Source organism: Rhinichthys klamathensis, unplaced genomic scaffold, assembly GCF_029890125.1.
Source record: "Rhinichthys klamathensis goyatoka isolate OS25496 unplaced genomic scaffold, OSU_Roscu_1.1 h1tg000150l_1, whole genome shotgun sequence".
Classification (NCBI taxonomy): domain Eukaryota; kingdom Metazoa; phylum Chordata; class Actinopteri; order Cypriniformes; family Leuciscidae; genus Rhinichthys; species Rhinichthys klamathensis.
Genome location: NW_026606685.1, coordinates 2,296,742 through 2,313,480, shown reverse-complemented (window position 1 = coordinate 2,313,480; position 16,739 = coordinate 2,296,742). Strand labels below are relative to the sequence as shown.

The window sequence follows — 16,739 nt, the reverse complement described above, 5'->3', positions numbered from 1 at the left end:
CGATTTCATTCTGTTTATTCAAAGTGGTTGCTACAGTTATGGGACGAGTTATGTGCCAAAGTTTAATACGAAACAGTTGTATCTACTGGTGAAACTCGGAAAATTAGAATATCGTGCAACAGTTCATGTATTTCAGTAATTCAAATTAAAAGGTGAAACTAATATATTTAGTAACTATATAAATATGCATGAACATACTTTTCAGAGGGCCGACATTTCTGTATTTAAAATCCTTATTTTTTATTGATTTCATGTAATAATCTAATTTTCTGAGATTTTGAATTTGGGGTTTTCATAAGCTATAAGCTATCATCAAAATTATAACTTTTGCACAATATTCTAATTTTTCGAGTTTCACCTGTATGTATCTGGGGGCAGAACAACACTCGTGCATTATTCAAGGTCCATCTAATTTTGCATCCATGTTCACAGTGTGCACAGGTTTGTGTACAAGACCTGGTGCATCTGCAAAGACAAAGGCAATTCTGGGCTTTGGCTTATTGCTTACTGAAGCTTAGAGGACTCTCAGACAGTCCAAACCCAAGACTGCAGTAGCTGTAGTGTGTAATTCTGCAATCAGGAAGCACAGCAGCACAGTAGATAGAAATACACAACTATTATTTACTGACAGATGATTGTCTGAGGCACTTCAACAAGGAGGAAAGGTCCTTTCGATGGAAAACAAGTTACCTATTTTTACACAACACACTTGAACAGACATATTTATAAGCTCATACTTTTAAGATATGGAATAAAAAATAAAAGTATAATATCCAGACTTGTAATATCCAAATGCACGTGCACTTTTATTATGCATTTACATTATTATTGTCTTTGCGCATGTTGTTTGTTTAAACAATGTTTTGTTAAAAAGAACTGCAAAAGAAATGCATAATTATAATTTTTGCATAATGATTTTTTCTTTTTCTTTTCTTTTTTTTTTTAAATATCAACAAAATATCAGCTTCGGTTAAAAAAATATTGGTATTATTGGCCTTTTAGCAACCCATTTGGGTTGAAGCATAGTTCATGTTCAGAAGTCCAGAGTGTCGTGCTGGTAACGCAGTTGAGGGCTGTTCTCGCTGTAGAACTGACTGAACCAGCGTCTGTGTTTCTGAATAGCAGAGTCTTCTTTCACAAGCATAGGTTTGGAGATGTACGTCTTGTTGTTCCAGATCATCACATCTCGTTCGAACTGTAACAGCAAAACCATGAGTTGAGACATCTCATACGCATCCCTTGCTAGGTATATTGTAACTATACAAAACAGCATATTATTTTATATTATATATATATATATATATATATATACATTCACTGCCCAGCCCAAAAAAAAAAAAAGTCATGAAATAAATGTTGTGAAAAGAGGTGTGTAAATTTTAATTAAAAAAAAAAAACAAATCTTGTATTGACAATGCAAGAGTCCAGCACTCTGTAAAGTCTCCTCCAGCACATCCCAAAGACTTGAAATCCCAAATGAATGTAAGATCTGGACTCAGAGGTGCCAATTAATGTGTGAAAATGATTATTCATGCTATTTTACAACCATTATTTCACAATCTGAGACTGATAAATCTTGACATTGTCATCCTGGGATATGGCCATGATGTCTCTTCCATGGTTGTTTAAGAAATGAAAAGCTACACACTCCATCAATTAGGGTTAAAAGAACTGTTGCCCAACATATTAGATGCTAGAAAGATAATAATCACTGCAATGATGATCCAATCATAGACTCTTAAGCATTTGCCTAATCCAAATAGCAACTTTTTTTTTGATCGGGCAGTGTATATGTATATAAAATTCAAAAATCAAATACCATCAGCATTTATTTCAAATAAATGATGTTCTTTTGAACTTTTAAAAATAAATGATGGTTTTCACAAACATATTAGACAGCACAACTGTTTTCAACATTTATAATAATAAGAAATGTTTCTTGAGCAGCAAATCAGCATATTAGGATGATTTCTGAAGGATCATGTGACACTGAAGACTGGAGTAATGATGCTGAAAATGTTATCATAGGAATAAATTATATTTCAAAATACATTAGAATAGAAAAGTTACATTAAATTGTAATAATATTTCATAATATTACTGTTTTTACTCAACAGTATTGCAAATAAATGCAGCCTTGGTGAGCAGAAGAGTAATATATATATATAAAAAAAAACTTTTGAGCAGCAGTAAATGAATGAGAAACTTTTCAGAATACAACATGTAACAATGTTGTCAATTAATGTAGAATACCAAATTTAAAAATCTGCTTTACTTCATGTCTGCGTTACCTGGATGCACTCTGCCCGAAGAATGAACTTGGGTACCAGGGGAGGGATGCTGTTCTGGTAGAAGATAGTGTGTGAAACACACTGCAGTAACGGCTCGACTGGGGTAACGCAGTGCATGATCACACCCCGACCCAAGAAACTGTGTTCAAAGAGCAGGAAAACCACACCTGGACCCACCTGCAAACATCAAATATATCATTCATATCATCAGGGAGTAAAATAACTGTTATCTATGCTGCACTCAGCTGCGTAAGACCAGATCAAATTGATTAATTCACATAAATCATAACAAAACCTTCCCTAATACAGATAGATTTTGCTTCTCACGCCTATAGCACTTTCCACCCTCAAGGATTCAGAGTCTTTTTAACTTCAACCCTCAAGTGAAGATCCAAGAACAGACTTGAATTACAACTGTTTTCACACATGCCATCAGGATTATTCACCGTCACTATGGCGACAAGACCTTTCCTTTTCAGACAACACAAAAAGAAAAATGTTGCACAACTGACCATGAAGGAAAACGATGGCATTGAGACTTGGACTGCTACATAGACACGAAAACAAACAAAACATATTTGATTACACTTTCCAATAGGCTTCTATACTTTAACATTAGTTCATGCATCAAATTAGCAACAACAATATTTTTAGAGCATTAATTTACTTTGGTTAATGTTAATTTAAATTACATTAGCTAATGTAATATGAACAAACATATTAACAATGAAAAATTATATATTAATAACTTAACAAATAAAATAATAAATATAATAAAATAAGTAATACATTAATATACATCTGTTTAATAAATATCTAACCTTAGATAATGTACAAAAATTAATTAGTAGTAAGTAAATGTAACAATTTTTGTGAATTCAATTTTAAAAAACATTTGTGAAATGACAGAAAAGCTTAGTATGTTTTGCAGCGCAGAATCTGAATTATTTAACCCATAATACGTGATTCATGAAGAAAATAATCTGCATTGAGTGCACTGTACAACAAAAGCATCTCATTTGTAAATCTGACACATCCCACAGAAATGAACAGCATCGAGCACACACACACACACACTTAATTTACATAAAAGCATGCTCTGTATGCTCTCGCCTAACTGCTTAAGATGCAGCGAACTACCCTCAGAACACACAGATCAAGTCATCCATGACTTTCTTTCCATTCTTCTAATCAGTCAGTCTCCTGGCGTCTCTCTCAGTCTGCACAGCTCACACACGCCCTCTAGATGACAATTCAGTCATTACCTGCCTGGCCTTGACGTCCAAATCAAGAAGAGGCCAGTGGCGACCGAACACAGTGAGAGCGTGTTTCACCAACATCTGCGAGCAGTGCTTGTTCGGCTCGAGCTCGGCTTTCCACTCCACCTGGAAAATACACAAATCAAGTCATAAAGGTTTGGAAAAACATGAGGGCGAGTAAATAATGTTCACCCAAAAATGGTGTTTACTCGTCCTCAAGATGTTCCAAACCTGTATGAGTTTCTTTCTTCTGCTGAACACAAAAGAAGATATTTTGAAGAATATGGGTAACCAGACAGTTGATGGCACCCATTGACTTCCATAATATTTTTTTTTCCCATACTATGGAAGTCAATAGCTAGTTTCCGACATTCTTCAAAACATCTTCTTTTGTGTTCAACAGAGGAAAGAAACTCGTACAGGTTTGGAACTTGAGGGTGAGTAAATAATGACAGAAATTTCATTTATGGGTGAACTATCCCTTTAAGATTAAATGGAAAACGGGATTAAATTAGCTCTTTTTAAATAAAAATGGTCCAGTCCAGAGTCCACTGAGACGTTTATTTCACATGCAAAGCCAATCCTAACATAATTAACATATTTTTTCTTAAAGGTACAGTGACAAAACTGTTTATTAAATTTGGACAGTTTTTGATAAAAGACAGCATTATACATAGGATTATATAAATAAATTGCAAAAAAAACGTGTCATTATAACTAAGGCTCCTTTAACCAAGTAGCAAACTCAACACACAGACACAAGGAAGTTGTTTTTTTTACAGAAGAGTGGAGCTTACAAGATATTCTATATTTTTATGGTTTTATGATAGTGTTATCCATTTTAATTCAACCGCGTACCCTAGTTTTCCGTTGCATAATGAGATAAAAACTTTTGACCAGGGTTTTTATCATAAACTAAACAAAAACTAAAACCATAAAAACAAGAATAAACGCTATAATAAACATTGAAACAAGATAAACGCTGACTAAATATCAGCAAGTTTCCAAAGCAACATTTCTCATTTTCATTTAGTTTAACTTGAGGTACTAAAATACCTAAAACTAAATAAAATAAAACTATTAAAAAAACACAAAAATTACTTAAACTTGAACTAAAATTAAAGTTAGAAAATAAAAAAATCTAATTAGAAATATTAACTAAATTGATAATAGTATTTCAGTTATGCTAAAATAACACTGCTGTTGACCATGTCTATGTGAGGAGGAATCAAACCTTCCAGTCATGCCGTATAAACTCCCAGGTCTTGCTGTTAGTATAGCGCAGATCAACTCCACTGACGATACCTGGAGTGTGCAAATGAGCCAAGTGCGCGATGTCCGCAGCGTTCTCTGGAATCTCCTGAGAAAAGACAGAACCAAAAGCGACTGTTAGATACAAACACTATATTTACATACGAGATGGATTACTTATGCTGTCTCACCTCAATGTGTGCATTGATGAAGTGTTCGGTACGACCGCGGTACACCCATTCCCCGCGGGTGATCTCGCTCTGTTCTGGCACTCTCCAGCTGGGCTCGAGCCCGTCACAGTGAAACCACACCAGAACCAGCCCGTTGATCTCACGGCTGAGCCAACACCGCACCTTCGCAAACTCAGGCACTAAAAACAATCCAAACAAAACATTTTTAAGAAATTAATACTTTTATTGAGCAAGGATGCATTTCTGTCATGACAACTCTCGTTTTTGGTGTGTTTGGCATGGTAATTGATATGACATTGTTGATATGTTTGGTCTTGGTGGAATAGATCTGCTTCGCTGCTGCTGTTGGTTATTGCTAGTTCTACTGCCAATACTTACATAACACGCTGCTGTGAGCAAGTAAAACATGCGGCTGCTGCTGTACAATATAGCATACATGAATTAACCGTAGCAGATCTATACAGGTGGAGCTGGGGAAGGTGGGGAGTTTCTGAATGAAACCCTCTAGATCTGAAATGCTGAACTATTATTTTAAGGTTGAGCAGCAAGCTTATTGGCTACTGATACAACAGGAACCAATCAGCTGTGCCCTTTAGACCCCTTTTCAGCTAGTAAACTTGGTGGCGTTTTTTTGTGGGCGGAGCTTAGGTGGAGGCTGAACGATTCCTTTGGCCACTTCACTAACGCTAGTTAGCAAGTTTTGTTAGCTTGTTTTTTAACAATGACTGAAGAAAATCCGATTGTATCTTAATGTGTAAGGTCACTCACTGTCCAGGACCGCGATTGTTATTTGCAAAAGTTTACTTTAACGGACGGAACCAGATTGGCCGACCCGTACACGCTCACTCAATGGATGGACGATCTGACAGGATTACCTCCGGTTGAGTGGCTGGACTTCTACACCTACCTAATCTTTAGATGCCTATAACTATTTGCTGAATGGTCACGTACACGACTTATGTGGTACGATCCGAAGTTCTGCCTAGCCAGCGCCAAGGCCAGAAGACGACCATGTAAAGAGTGATATTACAGTGCAATTTTAATGATGTGAATATTTTCTAGAAATAAAAATTCCAGATACAGCAAATTAACTTTATGTATTTAATTATTCTTTCTTACCAGGTTCTTCAAAAAGTCTAGTCACAATCAATCTACAACAATGTATACAATCATAGATGATTCACAAATAATCACAAAAGTTTATAAAACATTATGCAACACAATTTCAAATTGGAGTCTGTACTGTTATCCCGAATCTGTGCTGGTTTGTATTGGCTGCCTCCAGTATTCCCTTTGTTTTGCCTCCAGCTCACGCTGTGACGTAATTGTGACGTCGGTGCAAAAAGGGTCTATAGAGAATGATGTGATTGCAGGCAGATTGAGTTAAGACCCCCTGTGGTGAAAACGTTTTCTTAAATGTTGTTTAGATGTCTATGTGGAGTTTTTAGTATGCTTTAAGACAAACCATGTGCAAATTCATCAGTCAACACCATTGAGTATTTTCTCCTTAAAACTGCAGTGAAGTAAAGACAGTCTCAAAAACGCATTTTGAAATCGCCTGTGTTTCTTGCGTCACAAACTACCTTGTAACCAACCGCGTATGTGCCGAGATGGTCCTCACTGCAGAACATGAAATCCACGGGGAGGAGTCGGATCCAGATCCAACTCCTCCCACCTTACATATACCTAATCCTACCCATCTCCGCCCCCTGATCCCTAAACACACCCCTAATCCTACCCATCTCCACCCCTCGGATCTTGATCCGACTCCTCCCTGTGGATCTTATGTACTGCATTGAGGTGCTACTGTATGTGCCGGCGGGCTTTAGCATATCATTAACTGCTGTGTGAAGCAGGGGAGTCTCAAGAGAAGCCAGATTATCCCGGTATATTTTTCTGTTGATATGAAAAACCGGGTACATTTAGCTATATAGCGGGTGAATTATGTATTTGATGAATAATACCAGGTTATGATGAACTATATGACTTTCTCCACTGACTTTCTATGATGTTCAAAGTGTTTCTAAGGATACTGATTTTCAGAAGGCAGCCATCTGACTCTAAGATGGCGAAGGCGAACATGTTTTGTGTAACATTAGCAACACATTATTAGCTGTTTGATAACATAGTTAAGCCAAAGGCTAATCATATTAATTACTGTTATGTGTCTGGCATTGTAGACAGCGATACATAAAACGCATTATGATACATCGACTTGTAGACAAGCTTGTATAATGCACTCTTCCACTTACATATATGGCTTGGCTAAATTAAACCAGTATTTCCACTTGCCATTGTGCAGTGTTTGCTACAGTAAAGTGGATCAGGAAGTCTGAGTGAGTGGAGGCGGGGCTTATCTGCATAATCAAGAATCCGAGTATACTAAATAAAGCAAGGGTGTAGAGTTCCATTCAAGCTATCTTAAGGCATGAAGAAATTTTTTCCAAAGGAAAAAAACTTTTAAATATGTCATTTTGGTGATCAAAGATAAATTTTAAGGGATACATTTTATTGACTACAGGGGGACTTTAAGGACCAATCAGCCTGCGCAATTCACGACAGAACTTTGTTATTCACAGGAATAAAATACATTTTAAACTTTATTTTAAATTGTAATAACATTTCACTAAAATTTGCACTTATAGACAAAGTTATATGCAACAAAAACGATACAGTCATCAAATCACGAACATAAAAAACACGTCTTAAACATGTCTTAATTTCTTTTCGGATCTCTTACCTTTATCTGCATATGGAATCTTGACACATTTCCCATCTACCCCACGGAACTGCCACCCGTGGAAAGGGCATTCAATGCAGCCCCCTACGACTCGCCCCCCCACAGCCAGGTTGGCACCTAAGTGGGGACAGTAAGCATCCACCACATAGGCTTTGCCATCCTGCCCACGGAACACCGCCACCTGCTGTCCTGGAGAAAAATACAACTAAATGTCATTTCATTTTGCTGTAGTCTTTAACAGTAAAAATAGTATTGTATGCCGCAATTGGTTACAATAAACTGAAGGGGGAAGTACTGGTCTTTCACAAAAAGAACAAAGAGACTTCTTCAGGTAAAAGGTGCAAGCGATTTCTGAGAATCATTGTTGAACACAGTTGATATTTAAAATCAACCATAACAAACACACCCCTGCCTTCATTGCTCCGCCCCCAAAGTGCACAAACACACAATGCAAGAGCGGATGTCTCTTTATCATAGCTTGTTCAAACTCTTGCTTGTATGTTCATTTTTTGTTCTTCCTTGTCATCAAAAACCAATGTTACTCACATATGGAGCAAAAACAACTCGACCTCTGCGTCTGTTTTCAGGCCTTCCCGTTTAGGACTCTCCAGCGCTGGAAAGCTTTTCTAATATTAACGCGGGTTCAAGCCCTTGCCTGATCATAAACCTTCTTTTGCCAGTGATATTCCCCTGACCATTTCTCTTTTGTAATGTCCTTTAGCCATCTATCTTTCAAAAGGTTTTTCTTCAAATCTCCCTCTAGCTCACTCTATGTCCTACACATCTTGATTGTACACATTCCCTATTGCTGATTGGCTACACGTTTTTGTGGTGCTCCACTTTCAACAGCGTTTTTCAGAAATCACTTACTGCACTTTTAATTGGGTAACTGGTAACTGCCACAGACTGTCATTCTGAATGAATTTTCTTTTAGAAAGGGCCTGGCCTGTTTGTTTATGCCCAAAAGGCCAAACACAGAGCGAGGAGGAGGTTTGCAGTATAATAATAACTACCCAGAATAATTGACATTTCATGTCACATCAACGAGCATGTGTGACACTGGTCTGGATTTTGCTATTACGCCTCAGCCAATATCATGATCCAAATGGAAAAGTTAATATTTAATTAAAAACCAACAGTAAAGTGTGTCAGTTAATAATCAGACCTATTGTTTGTCTGCCAAGCTGCAGTTTTTATATAATCAGGAATAGGCGTAGCAACATTCAAGATTGTAAAATCCAGGGGCCGGTTGCACCAGCTGTGAGTAAATTACAACTTAGCCTATATTTGACATAAAAGGGCACTAAATTACAACTTTCGCACTACTATATTTTTGCGTTGCACCATTAAACTTAGTTGAAGCGTAACTCTACGTATAAACTAAATATTTAAGGAAGCCTCCGATCAGGTGTAATGGTTGGAATAAAATAGCAGACTGAACTGCATCAATAAGCTCTTTTACCTTACAGACTTTAATTCTTTAGACATATTTGATAATGCTGACATTTACACTCGCTTACATTCTAAGAGAGAGAACATTATGTGCGGCTCATCGACACAAACCCGTCCTAACAGCGCGTAGCCGTGTGCATCTGTCCGTGTTGTGCATGTCAAATAAAATCAGTCATAATCAATAAATGTCATTTCTTATGTTTTTTGTATCAGTACTTATTTATTTATCCTTATTCATTTTGTTACATATAAAAACACTTATTAGATAGCACACGTACGTCTGCAAGATGTCTGTGAAAGATCACTTCATCTGGAAAGCATCTGCTTTTTACTAACATCTGAAAGACGTCTTTAAGATGTCAGTTTTACATACATTCTAAATCATAAACATCTTAAAAACATTTTGCGAAATGTTTATTTGACATCTGACAGGAAACGTCCTATAGACGTATTGCAGATGAGCAAACACTCTAAAAAAATACATCTTCCAGATGTAAACACGCACTTCAAATAGAAGTCTCAGTGATGTATGTGTGCTATCAGGCATGATTAAGTATTGTATTTAATGGAAACGTATTTTTACCGTTTACCGAAAAAAAAATGAGAATGAATGATAAACTGAAATTCACGGCTTTTCAACACAACTTCTGCTTACGTATTTGAAGGCTGCTATTAAATCATCGAGGGTAAATATCATATTATGTGACTACGTATTACTTTATGGAGAGCTAACAACCAATTAGCTACATTCTGCCTTATAAACAAATGGTGCAACAGAATAAAGTTTGTTTGTTCATAAGGCAGAATGTAGCTAGGTGGTTGTTAGCTCTCCATAAAGTAATACGTACAGAGTTGGTTACAAACTAGCAAGTAGTTATAAGCCTCTAGTGTGGATTTTACGTTCCAATTTAAGAAAGAACTTACGAACCTGATTTGCACAGTCATTCTCACTCCTCAGGTCTACAGCGACAGTATCGGAAAACTCACTTTCTGTTATGCTGACCTAAGGGGTTTTATTTGCCTGCAATGCAGAGCCCCTGAAAAAAAGCTCCTACACTCAGATGACAAAACTGCACAAAAGAAAAAGGCAGTGGAAACCAACAAATATTATGGCTGGTAATAGCAAATGGTAACAATAATGTGTGTGAAAATACTCTGTATAGTCCAACACAGCAAATACAAACAACAGGAAATAGCCTAAGTCAATATGAAGAGGTCAGACATTAAAATCATATTATATATAGACCGAGGGCAGTGTGTTAGAGCTGAGGCAGCATATCAGTTATCTGATATGATTCCTTTGAGACATATAGCTGATATGTATAGAGCGAGGGCAGTGTGTTTGAGCCGAGTCTGTTATCTGATATGATTCCTATGGGACATCTAGCCGATAGGCCATTTAACTAAAGTTTTATCAAATGCACATCAATATGCTGTAGCAGTAACTGCATGCAATTAAACGTTGTGCCCTTTGAGATCACTAAAGAAAACCAAATTTAGCTGTGTCACCTCTGCTTTTTAGTCTGTGGGTTAGCATCAAGAAAGCATATAACCACAGATGTCTTTAACATTTGGTAAACATGGGTCATCCTGATATCATCTTCACTTTAGCATACTTTTAAAAAGAGTACTTATTATGGAAATAATCTACTTTAAAATAATATATTTAAGCGCAAACTGAATGTTATGTTTTCAGACACTTAATTGCATGTTATTTACAATTAAAATGAAAAAAAAATCTATTTAAATGCAATTAGTTGAGAGTGTGTTTTGACCCACTTAAGTACATCTTTATAATTATGTAATTTCATAATTACTTATTTGGTCTTTGGAAATATGGTTACAGTGTTTCGAATGTAGCAAGCATTCTTTACAGTGCAAGCATTAATGTAAACTAAAATCTACTTTAATTTAATTTACATATATTACATTTAAATGTAACTACAGTTATAATTAAGAACATTACATGTGTTTTAGTATGTTAGTCATTCATTATTAATTTGGAATTATTGCAAGCACTTTTTAGCATAAGGGGTCATATGATGGTTCTAAAAATAACATTTTGTGTATTTGGTTGCAATGTGTTTACGCGGTTTTAGGTTCAAAAGTGTCATTATATTACACATACTGTAGCCTACATTATTGTTGCTCCTCTATGCCCCGCCTTTCTGAAACGCGTCGATTTTTACAAAGCTCATCGATCTGAAAAGCGCGGTGTGCTCTGATTGACCAGTAATATAGTGCATTGTGATTGGCCCAAAAACCTTAAGCCTTACCATATTTGGAACATCAGCTCCCAAAGCAATAATGACAGGTGATAATGTCGGTACTGCTGATGACTTTGTCAGCGTGACTGGACCAGATCGTATCAGATTGGTAAGGTTATATCATTGGGTACATAATTACTGATTATAATGATTTACTCTGTATTTTTACGCGTCGCGCCGTGCTAAGGGTGTGAGAACACTATGTAAACATAAATATCTGCATTTGTGATCGAAGAAAGTAACGACAAACAAGCGCTGCTCTATAACAGTTAATGCTCAATACTTGCGTTTAAATAGTCGGTAGCAAATTCTTAAAATATGAAAACATACTTAGGCCTGCAGGCTGTGTCTGTGAGTCAGAAGCGCCAAAATGTAGATGCAAAAAATTGCCCCAGTTTTTAGAATCAGCCTTTGTGCATCAAATATTCATCTTTGACTTGTCAAAGCACACTTTCCTTAAACTGAAACTTTCAGTTATTCTTGTTCAGCTGGCTGACCGTACAAATATTCATATGGTTAGCATTTTTTAAAGGGAAATTACATGAAAATTTACCTTTTGTTAAAAAAAACTGTGAGTCTGCACATGCGCATAACCAGTAAGTAGCAAATCTCGATGGGTAGCATGAATCGTCAGAACACCTGCCTACTCTCGCAGGTTCAGGAAACAAAAATGCGCAGCAACGGCAGCACACAGTCGTACTGTTCTGGAACAGTGTTGTAAATAAAGTTGTTTTCTAATTGTGTCCTCTTTTGGAAGGCCAAACAAAGTAGCTTGTCTTTCGCAACGAAAAACACAGCGCCTCCACGACATGGCGGCGCCGGCGGCAACAATAAGCTTGAGATCAGCTTGAGATGCGCCTTGCCTCGCCTGAAATGTATGCGAGAGTAGGCGGCTGCAGTGAGGGGAGGAGTGAAAAAAGTGCAGGCAAGACGGACAGATCTCTCTTCTCGTAGTTGATCAGACACCTGTGAGATCAGAGATAGATATCGTGGGATTCACGCTCGTGCACGGTGTTGTAAACTGGATGTAATTTAAGTTATGTTGTTTTTATATGAAAATAAATATAATGAACAAGACACCCAAAGTACTTGTTATTTAATTCCATTCCAAATACGTGTTTATCAATCATAATTAATACCGACATATGTGGTTTTTTTTATATAGTTTAAAAAAAAATAAAAATTACCTTGCATAATCCATAGAGATCGCACTGTCAGAGAGTTTGGGAATATTCACACATAACGTATACACATAAAACATGATATCAGAGTTTTAAAATCAAACATTTTAAAAGAGAACAATACATCACGGTTGTTTAAACCAATCAGCATCAAGCTGTGTCGTCAGTAAGTCATTTCCCATCATGCTTTTGATCAGCGCAGTCGGTGGAGAGCAACTGCGCGCGACTGCAGAACCCGACACGGCCGCCTTGCGCTCGCAAGAGTTTTTTTGACATACGTCAGCATTACATCAGAGGAAGTGTAATGCATCTCGCACTGATCACCGGTGATCGGTTCTGCGCAGATTTTGCTCATCTCAAACAAGCCTATTAATACAGCGAGAATAAAAGTTCCGCCTTCTTCTTTCTTTGCGTATACATTTGGGCGGCGTTATGAATAGGCTTGTTTGAGATGAGCAAAATCTGCGCAGAACCGATCACCGGTGATCAGCGCGAGATGCATGCCGGTTAGAAATGTGTCCGAGTGCGGTCCGCCTTGCTCTGATGTCATGCTGACGTGAGTCAAAAAAGTCTCGCGACCGCAAGGCGCACGTGTCGGATTCTGCAGTCGCGCGCAGTTGCTCTCCACCGATTGCGCTGATCAAAAGCATGATGGGAAACGACTTGCTGACGGCACAGCTTAATGCTCATTGGTTTAAACAACCGTGATGTATTGTTCTCTTTTAAAATGTTTGATTTTAAAACTCTGATATCATGTTTTATGTGTATAGATTATGTGTGGATATCCCCAAATTCTCAGACAGTGCAATCTATTTGATGTAAAAAAAATGTTTAATTAAAAATAAAAACACATATCTGTAAAGAAAAAAAATGATTCATAAACATATAGGCCTATTTAAAATGGGATTAAATAAGTACTTTGAGTGTCTTGTTCATTATATTTATTTTCATATTCAAGCAATAAAACTTAAAATACATCCAGTTTATTAGCAACACCGTGCACGAGTGTGAATCCCGTGAATCCCGCGATATCCGCCTTTGATCTCACAGGTGTCAGATCCACTGCGAGAAGAGCGATCTGTCCGGCTTGCCTGCGCTTTTTTCACTCCTCCTCTCACTGCAGCCGCCTACTCTCGACTACATTTCAGGCGAGGCAAGGCGCATCTCAAACAAGCCTAAACTCTGCCCCCACACACTGACGTAGATTTGTGGGGGCCGGGGGCGTGTTTAAACGAAGCGTTTTATGAAGCCGTGGCTGAGCCTTAACTTTTATAAAGAATATCTCTTGAGGTTTGAGACTTTGAGCTTTGTAACTGCTGATCGTATACTTGCACTAACAGCTACATAACACACTGAAGTAAAAGGAAAACAAGAAATCGCATCATATAACCCCTCAGGAACAGTCAGGGAAGTGTAGGCCTACTCTCTTTAAGTGGCTTTTTATTTCATTAATATTATATTATCAGCAAGTACAGTTTAAAAAAATACTTTTAAGACTTGACGTACACTACAAGTGCACATTTTAAAACATAATGATTTAAAATGTACTTGAAAGTTCAGTCAGAGTGCCTCACAGTGAGGTTCAAATGTGAATTAGTTAACCAGATTTGGTCTGAAACCCAATGCAATTTAATTTACAGTATCTTTTATCTGTAAGATTTTTGGTGGTGACAGCCCATGGTTTTATAAATTATAATAGTAATCAAGAAAAGAAAAGGGCATCGCAGGTTCGACAGTCTCTAGGTTGCAAAAAGCACAACAGTGTTTCTTTGTATCCCAAAGACAAAACTACAAAGGTGTTTTTTGTTTGGTTTTCATTGAAAACCCAAAGGTCTGCAACATGATAGGACATCCTCCAGCAACTCAGCTAAGCAACAGACACCTAAACATAACAAAAAGCCAAGTTGAGTAACAAAAGACAAAGACTTTGCAATGACAGGGCTGGACCTACAGAAGAGTTTAACTCTGGTCATGACCTTTGAGGTTATAGTCTGTCACGGTGATGGATAATGAAAAAGATGGATAATGAATTTATTTTCACAGACGCATCTTCCGCAACCCTGTCTGAAGTCAATAAGAGGCAACTTTGCACTCTCATAACCCAGAACCCTGATCATCTCTCAGAAGGTTCTTAATAACTTTGCTGATTTTCCATCAGAAAATAATCCAAAAAATTATATTAGCTGCATATAATGCTTCAACATACAGTTTACAACACCCTGCCTGTGAAATATCACCCAAATAGGTTCAACTTTTGAATGTTGATTAAATATTTATACATTTACAATATTTATTTTTAGGTTAATATTTATATGCAAATATAAGGTATATTTTAGGTCCTGTTCTTCTCACAATTTCTTCAAGCTTTCCCCCTTTTAACAATTCATTTAAATAGTCCCGTCGAACAATTTTTAAGTACAAATGGTACATGTAGTCTCTCAATTTATGAGATCATAAAAATTACTTTTCTAATAATCATACAAGAATATAGCTGTTTAAAAAGTTTTAGATAAAGTAAAAGCGAATCAGGGAAATGCATTGGGAATGGAGGGATCAGGATGCAAATGACTCCGTTTCTGTTCTTGAAGTGACCTGAAAACATATCTGGCTACAAAACAGTGAATGGAAAGCTATTTTAGTCCCAGTCCCCCGCCTGCATCTGCGCAGCACAGGAAGGAAGACACATGGATGAAAATGTGCAGAGGGAATAGGGAAACACTGGCGGTCTGTAATTCATTAATCATTTTTAACTGTTCGACATTTTTAAGTGTCTAACAGGTATTCCTGCATATAATGGCAAGCTATTTTGACTTTTAATCATTCCCAGGACACGATGTTTTGAAATCGACAATTCAATTTTCACAAGCTAAAATGTATCATTCTTGATAACAGGAATGGAGTTTTTAGTAGCAAATGCAATTCTTGATATCATCAATTCATATCCTACAAGTTTTTTAATGTTAAAAGGGCGCAAATGCTATGGAAAGGTAATTACAGATAGCCTATCAAAATGTATTTCTTATACTAGTTAAGAAATTGCAAGTAGATCAACTTTTAAAACGAATTTCTGTGACGCATGCGTACAGTTCAACATTTAGGTGTCCCGTGATATTTAATGATGTTCTTCCCTCACGTTCTAATTTAATACCTTCTGTGCGACTGTTTGTGATCTCCTGACACTTTAACAGCTCCAAAAAATTTAAATAAAACTGGGGGACATTTTTACCTGCGATTTCATTTGCCATTTGGCGGTTGTTATACACCTACCTAGCACTGTCACACTCTTCACATCTCCTCTCTCCAGCATGTGAGAGTCTAAAACCCGGTACCAGCCGTTTGGATAAACTGGAGGTAATTCTCCAGTCTTCCGTCGCCGCCGCACCTCGTTGGCAGCCTGGGCACGAGAGCGCCCGTCCTCCGCGATGTACCCCACCTCATCCACACCGCGGAGCAGCTCCAGAGGAGCGAATAACAGTCTGTACAACCAGCCCATCGCGAGGAGGAACACGCCTGCGAAGATGCAGGCTGCCGCGCGTGTAGGGGCTCCGGCTAGTCCGGTTCTCCTCCACAGTTCTGGGTATCCGAAGAGCGTGTCTGATGGATCTTGGACGAGCATGACGAAAATAGCGGTGAGACCGATCGCGGCCACCGCGGCCGCCTTGAACATCAGTGATGCCCGTGAATTCTCCATGACACCTGCGATGTCACTCGGACAGTCAGTGCTCTCGAAAATCCCTCCTTCCCATTTTTGTTTCTATGCAGACAGAAAGCGGTAGGGTTTGTTTATGCATGCTTTTTCTAAATGTCACACACAGCATATGTCCGTATTGCGCTCAAGAGCGCCGTGGATACGTGACGCGGCGCGGCGCACGATTGACATCCTGAGACCACGCCCACATGCAGGTGAGATTTCAGAGCGATACAAGTACAGTGCAAAGTGTATTGGAAAATTCTTTGTTTGGATGATCAGTTTATTAAAAACGAGGAAAGGTAGATGGAATATATGTAGAACGTATGCTAACTACAAAAATTGTAGCTACATTTTAATAAAATTCCACATTTCTTTTTTAAATATGAATTTCTCTAAACATTATCAAACACCCAACA

The 16,739-nt window shown here is 37.6% G+C and overlaps 1 protein-coding gene across 1 annotated transcript; it reads right to left on the bottom strand.

The window, feature by feature from the left end:
* Positions 1 to 948: 948 nt before the first annotated feature.
* On the bottom strand, positions 949 to 16,488 carry zgc:92275 (cholesterol 7-desaturase nvd). Its single transcript, XM_056258343.1, has 7 exons — positions 15,900 to 16,488; positions 7,733 to 7,921; positions 4,993 to 5,171; positions 4,785 to 4,910; positions 3,557 to 3,676; positions 2,292 to 2,468; positions 949 to 1,195 (listed from the first exon to the last, which is right to left on the bottom strand). Exons 1-7 carry the CDS (start codon positions 16,321 to 16,323, stop codon positions 1,034 to 1,036), a joined length of 1,377 nt encoding a protein of 458 aa, XP_056114318.1. The 5' UTR covers positions 16,324 to 16,488; the 3' UTR covers positions 949 to 1,033.
* Between the last annotated feature and the right edge of the window lie 251 nt (positions 16,489 to 16,739).

Excerpts from the sequence above, each read along its gene's own strand:
- zgc:92275 (XM_056258343.1), bottom strand. The coding sequence starts at position 16,323 with ATGGAGAATTCACGGGCATCACTGATGTTCAAGGCGGCCGCGGTGGCC. Across the intron at positions 4,911-4,992 it reads TCATCAATGCACACATTGAG|GAGATTCCAGAGAACGCTGC; the intron begins GTGAGACAGCAT and ends GTCTTTTCTCAG. Across the intron at positions 1,196-2,291 it reads TTCGGGCAGAGTGCATCCAG|TTCGAACGAGATGTGATGAT; the intron begins GTAACGCAGACA and ends TTGCTGTTACAG.